The 9958-nt window shown below is 45.1% G+C and overlaps 1 gene segment (V, D, J or C); it reads right to left on the bottom strand.

Moving 5' to 3' along the window:
- Window positions 1-446: 446 nt before the first annotated feature.
- LOC130851895 (T cell receptor gamma variable 8-like) lies at window positions 447-1982 on the bottom strand. The segment is given in 3 exon segments: window positions 447-621; window positions 1426-1798; window positions 1921-1982. Coding segments are annotated over 3 exon segments (591 nt in total).
- Between the last annotated feature and the right edge of the window lie 7976 nt (window positions 1983-9958).

Genomic DNA, 9958 nt, shown 5'->3' with positions numbered 1-9958 from the left:
TTCTTAAAGCTGCAAGTAGTTAAAACATGTGGTTGCTGATACAGCATGGCAAGCTACAGCTGGTTCATTCACTATCCAGTTCCTTCTTCCCTGCAGTCACACAAGTGAGAAAGACCTGAAGCTCTGACTTGTGCTTGTGGGATTCTCATGGAGAAATGTGATGACCTGGTAGAGCAGCAGCACCCAGGGGTCCAATAAAAGAGGAGGGGCTCCCGGGTGGGGAGCAAGCCCACGGGCACCACTGTGGGAGGCATTCCTGTGTCAGGCTGGGAATCGGCCCATTTCAGTGGGAGAGAGGTCACTTTATATGAGAACCGCTAGGGCAGCAGTTCTTATAAATGACTTTGAAGAAGAATCACAGATGGAGCTTATCAAAAATGCACATTTTAGGTTTTGATTGCAAGATTCTGACTCACTGTGTTGGGTGCCACCCAGAACATGCACTTTCAGGCCAGTGCAGGTGCTTCGGATGCAGGTGGTCCATGGACCACAGTTTGAGAGACAGTGTTCCACAAGCTCAGACTCTGGTGGAAAGTTGGAGGATCCAATACACCAGAGACCATACACACATGACTCTGGCATTTCTGTACTTCAGTGTGAACTTTTAATACATCCTTAAACCTAGCCCAATAAGAAAACCACAATCCTTTGCTATATGACCTTTCAATTGAAATATACGCTATTCATGGTCTGCTTGTTCACCTAAAGTGTTCTTTAATTTTAATTATTGAGAAAATAGTAATCTGATAAGTCTCATTGCAGTTTGGCACTTGAATATGTCAATGTCGGGGGCAGGAGCGGAAAGGAGCTCTGGCTTTATTCATTTAAGAAAAAACAGTTCTGGCTTGGGGCGGATCTTCAGCAGAAGGTGTGAGTAGAATCCAATGATTGGCTTACCTAAAACAATCCCTTTTTTCCTACACTTTCACTAGGTCATCAAAGCCCTGGTTGGTTAGGTAAGGAAAATATCAGTTTGTGCAAAACAGAAATCGGATACCAGTTTGAGGTTCAGGAATACTAAGTTTTCATTTCATCATTTCTCATTCTTCATACTCCTCAATAAGAAGACATTCCATTCCCAGCCATTCTCTCTGGAAAATGATTGAATAAGTGATTCAGTATAACCTTTCCATTTTGTTCCCCTGAATGTTTCCCCTAACAAATCAATTCCAGGTGACCTGTCTGTCCTAAAGAGAAAATTATATGGATTCCACCAGCTCCAGGAGAGCTGGGGATATGCTGCTGGCCAGATTGCTTGCCTATGTCCTGAAGATGGAGGCCTGTTCTTAGGAAAAACTATGGCTGTTTTGGGAGGGAGGAATTGGCTGTGGGATATAAAGGTTGGGGGATAGGCATTGAGTTTGGGATTTCTCTTTGCTCACAGTAAAGAGAATTGGGGGCAGGAAGTGAGGCAGGGGTTGGTACCAGGGCTGTTTTGGAGCCACAAGCACAATTTCCCGTGCAGTGTACAGGAAGTCTGAACCACCGTGCTCATCCCAGACAGCACAGTAGTACACGCCAGAATCCCTAACTTCCAGATTTAGGATTGCAAATGTATAGCTGCTCCCAGTGCCTGGATACACATGGTATTTCTCTTCACTGACTCCTGATTCAAACACTTTCTTTGAGTAGTAGCGGTCATAGTAGAGAAGACGTTGTGGGGCCGTCCCCTCTTGGTGTTTGTACAAGTGGAGATAGCTGGCATGTTGTGTAAGCTCACAAGTGAATGAAGCAGTCTCCCCAGTCTTACTAGTGACTGACGTCTTGTCCACTTTCAAGTTGGAAGATACCTGAGTGACTGCAATGGGAAAAGCAACAAAAAATAATGAGGAAATAGTAATTTCTTGGTATCACACCCCCCTCCCCACAATTGCCAAAAAATACAGAAAGAGCCCATGAGTATCCATGCAGCACACTCACCAGGAGCCAGGAGAACCAGCAGCAGCGCTGGGGCCCGCAGCATGTCTGGGGCAGTGAGCCAGACTGGGTTCCCAGCAGATGTGACAGGCAGGGGACTCAGTGAGGAGCTCTCTTAAAGAGCACCTCGCTGACCCCAGAGCGGGTGGGTGCTGGGGGAGGCCTGGGGAGGAGCCCGCCTCTCTGCACCAACCCCTTTCTTGAGGGCCCCGCTGTGGCAGGCTGGGAGCAGGTCCCCCCTCCTCCCCCAGGAGAAGAGAAGTCTGAGCACTGAGAGCTCAGAACTGGAAGCAGATGCATCAGATGGGGGGTGGGGGCGTGGGGGGGGTACAGAAACATGGATAGAGCTTGCCTGTTGCCTAGTGGGGTGAGCAGTCCTGAATGGGGCTGAGTTCCCTGCAGTTCAGAGTTTCAGTGTTCATGCTGCTGCCATGGTCTTGTGTGGTCATGAACCATCTTTATATTCTTTCCCTGAACTATGTTTCCTTTCACACCTGTGAGCAAACTTTGAGGCAGCAAATCCAGTAAGAATTGAACCAACCCTATTACAAGAAATTAATATCAGTTATGTTGGTCTACATTTGACTTTCTTTATAAGTAAACAGATGACTGTGTGTGTTTGCATGTGTTATGCATCAATTTGATAGAGAATTTACGTTCATCCTCAAGTAAAAACCTGCCTCATACAGGGTTTCCAGAATTCACACACACACACACACAAATGCAAGCAGCTTTGTAATTTTGGGACGTTCATACACTAAAAAAATATTTTTTGTTTATGTAAATTCAAGGAAATGCAAATCAAAAAATGAGATATCACCTCACACCTGTCAGAATGGCCACCATCTAAAATAACACAAACAGCAAATGTTGGCGAGGATGTGGAGACAAGGGAGGCCGCGTACACTGTTGGTGGGGGTGTAAATGGTGCAGCCACTGTGCAGAACAGGACGGAGGCTCCTCAGAAAGTTAACAATGGAACTCCCACCTGATCCAGCAATCCCACTCTGAGTGTTTATCCAAAGCAAAAGGACACACTAATTCAAGAAGATATCTGCAACCCTATGTTCACTGTTTCTAACAGCCAAGACATAGAAACAACCTTAGAGCTCATCAGCAGATGAATAGATACAGTAGCTGTGGTGTATATATATATATATAATTTACCATTTATGCAGCCCCTAATTATGTAGTGCATTTAGACAGCTCTCCTGACTGCTTTACAGCTCTGTCTCCTGACCGGCTCTCTTCCTCTCTCCCATTCTGTTTCTCTACCTCCCCACTGCTCCTCTCCTTATATCCCTCTGTCTCTCCATCTCCTTGTCCACAGATCTCCTCTATTTCTTATTGCTACCCGCCCCTAGTATCTCTCTCTCTCTCGCCTGCCAGCTCTGACTTCTTCCCTTTCTCTATTTCTCTTTACCTCTCCTCTGGTTTACGATTTCTTTCCTTATCTCTGTTTCTGGCTCTTTCTATCTCTCTACCTGACTGTCTCTCCACCTGTCTTTCCTTTTCTATTTCTCTATTAATCTCTCTCTTACCTACTTTACTTTCTGTCTCCTTTTCTCTTTCCATTTCCGCCCATGGTCACCATAACTAAATTAAATTCTCTGTTATTCCAACATCTGTGCTATTTCAGGATTACTGTCTATTAGCTGACTTTTCTATATTAAGATGTTGAGATGTTCCTGGTTCTTTGTTATACGCTGAGTAAATTTGATTGTATCCTACACATTTTTAATGTACATTATGGGCTCTAGGCAATGCTTAAATACTATGGAGAGTCCTGAGTTTTTCTGTTAGCAGGGAGTTGACCCAGTTATGGAACGTAAGTTCCCACCTGCCTTTGATGGGCAGGTCCAGATAGTGCAGTGTTCAAAGCCTTTGCAGTACTGTTCCCACGGCACTGTGCGCACCACCAGTGGCCAGTCTACGACCTGGGTTGTTGTTTATACTTAGATCAGTTTGCAAAGTCTGCTTCCGGTCCCATTTATGCCTGTGCATCTAGGGGCTGATCCTAGTTGTTAAACACCATTATATGAGATTTCTTTCTTAATCTCCCTCCTCTCTGCAATCTCTCCAACACTGTCCAACTCACAGGAATCCTCTCTTTGGTTCTTGGACCAGATAAGTGGGCTTTAGTATACTTGCTCTGCTGTGCATTTCCTGCTACTGTGTCTGCCTTTAATACCAAGCAAGGAGAGGATAAAGAGAGAACAAAAGCAACTGGGTTTCTCCACATGCTCTTGGGACCACAGGTTCCCTGGTGGGGGAGAAGGTCCTCTTCCCTCTAGGTTTAGTCTCTGATGTAGGCACTGCTGCCTTCACAGACACTGGGGTGGCCTGGGTGGGATGTGGGTGTGGGGTGGCGAGGAATGGGAGAGAACGGGAAAAGACAAAAGAAGCAGACAGAGAAACAGAGAGCAGGGCTCTCTGACTCCGTTCCCTCTGTCCACACTTGGTGCCCATACGGGCTTCAGGCTGTCTTTGGGTCTAGGCCAGGGGAGACCCGAGGGCAAAAAGGAAACTCCCCATCAATTCAGTAGTGCTCACTTGATGGTTTCCTCTTTCAAACTACCTGTTGCCATTTATTTTCCTGAGTCCCCAGATTCATGGGGGTTAGTGGCTTTCAGTGAGAGACATTCCAAGTGAGGCCAAATGTGCTCACTGCAAGTTTCCCAGACTGGATCTCACTCCTTGCAATGAGCGCCCTCAGCTCCTCAATCAAGGGGTGCAGTGTCTTTCCCCACGAGGGATGGGGTTCCAGGTCTGAGTCTAGACGTCAACAGGCCTAATGAATTTCTGACAGCTCTCTTCCATCCCCAGCATTGTCATGACAACAAGGCCTGGAGGTTGAAAGTCCCACCTGGAACAGAGCTGATTCCTCCAGGCCCAGGCCACCCTACCAGGTCACATGGCAGTCAGCTGATGGGCTGGCTGGGGCTGGGCTGGTCCTCAGCTAAGTCTGACCCAGATCACAGAACAGCCTGGCTGACCCGTGAACACGTGAGGATTAATAAACCATTGTTGTTTTAAGTCACTATGCTTTGGGGTGTTTGTTATACAGCAAGTTGTACAGCAGTAGTATAGAGAGATAGATAAATATATAGATAGATGATAGATAGATAGATAGATAGATAGATAGATAGATAGATAGATAGACAGACAGGGAAAATATGCAGAAAGTTAATATATATAAAGACAAAAAGAGACTTAGAAATATACATTATTTGTTATATCAGTATATTCATATACTAAATAGATGTATAGCCATGTAGTTTGGAAATAACTGCTGAGTGGTTGCTGGGGTAAAATCCAACAATAGGATAAGGCTCAGGAGACAGTCACCAAGAATGGGTGTCACTGAGGGGTCTCTGGCAACAGCACACGAGGGTGCCCGTCGGCTTCCTCTCCACATTAGGAAGCACTCGCCGCTCTCTCACTAACTGAATACAACCTTTGTCAAAATATGTAAGTTAAATTACTTGTACCAAAGTCCAAGTGATTTGCACTTGAAAAGCCTGTGCAAGCTTGTGAGTAAAGAGGTGGAGGAGGAGGAGGATGGTAGTTCTTGGTCCATGCGAATATTTTTAGAACATATGTGAAACCCCATTTGACAGATTAGTGCACCTGCTGGGTCCCGTTTTAAAGGTTTTCCTCTGACAAGAAATAAAATTTTATTTTACAGTTACACTTTTCTTAACCTGCATGTCTAGAAGATTAAACTGACGTATCTCTCATTTATTATTTTATCCCCGTATGTCGTAATTTAAAAGAAACCATTTGTGACTATAATGGAATTCAGTACTTTCTCTCCTTCCCCTTCCCTACCATCTAGCATCTGCAGGAGAAGCCAAAGAAAAGAATAACAATGAAAAGCCACTGTTAGGACAATGAGAACTACTTTTGTTAAAGTAAGTCTTTGAAAATGAAACTGTCCAAACAAGCATTACAGTTAAATGTGGAGCCTTCCTTTGAGTCGATTCAAAGTAACTTTTAAAGACTATGGTTGTGATTCTATAGCCACACATTGTATGATGTGAAACGTTTTTAACATTTTCCTTATAGGTATAAATTTGTGAATGATGAAAATTACCCTAGAGTTCCAATTTCTAAATAAAGATGACTTAGTTCCTTTTTGTTTATGTAGCCAGAATGTCTCCATGTCAGACATGGTTGAATTACAAACCCTCGCGTCTAGGGCAGCCGTCCTGGGAGGCTGGTACTGTCATTGTCTCCACTTACATGGAGGCGAGTGAGACTGAGGGTGAGTGGCTGGTCAAAGGTCACACAGCTGCAGGGCAGAGTCCGGACTCAGGCGCCCTGTCTGGTACCAGGATCCCCTCTGGTCCTGCACTACATGAATGTCTCTAAAATGTTTTGGAGCTTTGTGGGAAGACATTCTGGAACCTTTTTGAAACGTTGAAAATGTTGAAGTATGTGGGCCAAGCGATGGGATTCAGAATGTCCTGCTTGAGCAGTGGAGGAGCTGAGGGTGCGGGGCATGGAGACTAATATCACCCTGTTTGGTCCTGAGGGATGGCTGGTTAGCCAAAGACGGGTAAGATTCCTCAGAGGAGGAACAACCTAAGACAGGCACAGCCGCAGAGGGGCCAACAGGGGTGATGCATAGAGCCTTCCTTATATCACCGTGTTTGGCCCTGGAGGATGACTGGTTAGCCAGAGACGGGTAAGATTCCTCAAGGGAGGAACAACCTAAGACAGGCACAGTCACAGAGGGGCCAACACGGGTGGGGCACAGACCCTTAATCCTTCTGAGAGAGGTCTCCTTCCCCCAGGGCTGCTTTGCTCTCCACACCCAGCTCAAATCAGGACCCAGGAGGCAAACAAAGATCATTGCCCCCAGTCATGTGAGGCCTTTGATTGTTTATGGGATTAACCTGGGAGTGTCAGACCCTTAGACTGTGCCGAGAACTCAATAAAAGCAACGTGGGATCAATCAGCAAGGCTCTTGATCCTAGAGGTCTTGAGTCCCCCGGTCCCATCTTTCTCTTCAGTCTGTGTCTGTGTGTTCTTCAAGCTTGCGGCACCCGTCACTCACCTCGAGTCGCCGAGCTGGTCTCGGCAGAGCTTCTGAGATGACAGATGTGGTCCAGTCACAGCAGTAGGACCAGATGTGCCTCCAGTCAGGGAACACTTTTTAGTCTCTTCAAATCATCAAAAGAAACACTTCAACCTCAGAAATACGAGCAAATAAAGTTTAATGTAGTAGCAGCAACTCTGCTTAATTATTTAACCACAGAAGGAAAAAGAGAGTAGATCTTAAAAGTTCTCATCATAGGAAAAAATTAATTTGTAACTATGCATAGTGAGTGATGTTATTGTGGTGACCACTTCACAATATATACATATATTGGATCATTATGTTGTATAACTGAGACTAATGTAACATTTTATGTCAATTACCTCATTGCCGGGGTCCAGCCCAGGCAGGATCCAGGGAGTCCCTTGGGAGGGGTAGAGTCGGCGAGAAAAAAAAGAGACAGGAGGCAGTGAAGTTGCAGAGAAGAGGAGAGAGAGAGTGAGAGAGAGTGAGAGAGAGTGAGAGACTTTAATTTTTGTTTGGGTCTTATATATCTTACATCTTGTTATGTGGATTTTTCCATTAGGGGCCCCATATCCCTCCCCCAAATGTCCCAATGACTCCGCCGGGGGCCTGTCCTTAGTCAGGTGATGAGTCTTCTATGTAATCATCAGTTCTCATCCGTTCTTCATGTTCTTGTCCATAAACAATCGAACATTTTTTCCCCATGCACAACATTACCATTCTTGTTTTAACCCTCCAGTGGTTACAAGGGGGAGGGGAACACAGGATAACAATCTCTAAGGGCAGGCCTCTCAGGCGCCCAGGCTTGAGGTGACAGACACATTGTTAGCAGGTTAAGCTTAATCAGTGAGCTACATTCTCTATGCTACGTGACAGCAGACATACAGGACATGGACATAACATAGATACCCGTAATATTCCGTTCTTATAAGGGAAGAGTGCATGGGATATTTTATAGGCAACTTTGGTTTGACGGACCCTCACTTCAGAGGTTTGGGATAGTTGTGATTGGGTGAGGCAGCATTCCTGATCACAATGCATGGCCCATGACGGCCGAATTGCCAGCATGGCCCAAGGGTGGGGATAATAAGTGTAAACATTCCTCCATTACCCGGGCCCCCTAAGGGTCTACATGTGATTTGTTTGCGGCCCATAGAATTTCCACACCAAGAAAGCGGGGGGTAGCCACCATTCTTGAAGGCGGCGTAGGCGCCCCTTCACCCAGAGAGCTCATCATTCCTAGAAAGAAAAGTACACAAAGGAGACTCATAGTGAAACTAAATCTCGGAGAACTCCGGTACTTCCAGGATGACTGCCTTGCAGTTCTCCCGAACCGAAGATGCCTTCATCGGAATTCCCGCCTTGCAGGCCATTCCCGGAGTGCTCGGCCTTGCCTGAGCCTTTAGGCAATCCCCGGACGGCTCCCGGCACCTCATCACTGAAAACTAATAAAATTCTTTTTAAAAAGCAGGGAAAAGTAGTAGCCTGATTCAGAGCAGGCAGGGCAGACAGGCTGGCAGAGGCAGGCAGGGTCACGGCAGACGGAGGCCCTGCCCTGCATCAGTGGTACCCTACCTGCTTGGGCCTCTCTTTTCCACAGCAGTCTTCACACATAAAGCAAAAATGTGGGCATGTGAAGAGTAGATTCTTTCCAAAAATATTTCAGAATACATTATTGGGTGGTCTCAACCATGGTTCCTTCTGTGTCTACCTCACAGCCCATGTTTAGTACATAGACTTTGTATAAAAAACACATAGTATCATGTAGCATTTGGCCTTTTCATGCTGCATCTCAAATATGTTTTGTGTTCTTTTTCTAAGTATGAAAAACCGTCATTGAAAGTCACCAGAGGGAAGAAAAAAGACTGGAGATGGGGTCTCCCTTTTGAAAGTTGAAATAGTGACATCCACTGCTGACAGTATTAGATGGCTAATAAAGAATTTATTGATTGTAATACCTCGCAGACTTGGTATCATATCCATGGGGATTTAGTCGCTGCCTGTGGCTGGTAGGATAATGTTATGATCCACCCTGTGTTCAGGGCGACTGAGTCTGATGTCTTTATCAACAGTTGCAGAAAAGTCTTGCGCTTTATTCTGAATCAAAGGTCCCCTTAATATATTAGAGTAATATTTCTTTGGAAGCAAAAATTTTTTTTTTATTTTGAGTTGCAGAATGGAATTTCTTTGTTTCATGTCTCAGATTCCTTTTGTGTTTCTTCTTTAACTCCCTCCATTTCCCTTGTGGTTTCAACTCGTGCATGCGTACTGTTTGTACAATTGTAAAAAGTAACGCAACTAGTATATTGGGGGTTCCCTGGCGGCCCAGTGGTTACCACTCGGCACTTCCACAACAGCCAAAAACAAAAAACAAAACATATCAACGTGGTTAGTTTCATTTTTCTTGTATTGCACTTTGTATTTGGCCTAAAGTGTTGGAATCACAACATGAAGAAAAGCTAGATTGTGAAGACATGTAAAAAGTACCAGACATTCTGTACTGTGTATCATGAAATAATCTTTTATTACAACATATCCTCTAAAATAGTCAGAGTTCTCTTATTTTGACCCCACTTATGAACTCATTGCCATCATTTTCCCTTGTGTTTAGTTACTTTGGACTGAAATGAACTCAATTATATTGTGAGCTGTTTTAGTGCAACAGGAATATTCAACACAATGCTTCATGGGAAGGCAGCATGTCCACCAGTTTTCTGTCATTACTCATTGTGTCATTCAAGAAAAATGCCCTGTGTGTGATGGAAATGGTGCTGCTTTGGGTGGAAACGGGCCATTTGTCAGATCCAATCAACTCCACACGTGCTTGGTCTAACACTGGGTTACAGGACAGAAATTCAGCTGGAGGATGCCCGGGAGGCTGGGGCCTAACCAGGAGGAGACCCTTTCATACAAAAAGGGAGACAGAGCTCCAGGGTCTGGCCTTGGACTAAAACCTCAGAAATGCAGTGGTGT

Source organism: Hippopotamus amphibius, chromosome 4, assembly GCF_030028045.1.
Source record: "Hippopotamus amphibius kiboko isolate mHipAmp2 chromosome 4, mHipAmp2.hap2, whole genome shotgun sequence".
NCBI classification, from domain to species: domain Eukaryota; kingdom Metazoa; phylum Chordata; class Mammalia; order Artiodactyla; family Hippopotamidae; genus Hippopotamus; species Hippopotamus amphibius.
The sequence above is the reverse complement of the archived record's forward strand: the minus strand, read 5'-3'. Positions and strand labels throughout refer to the sequence as shown.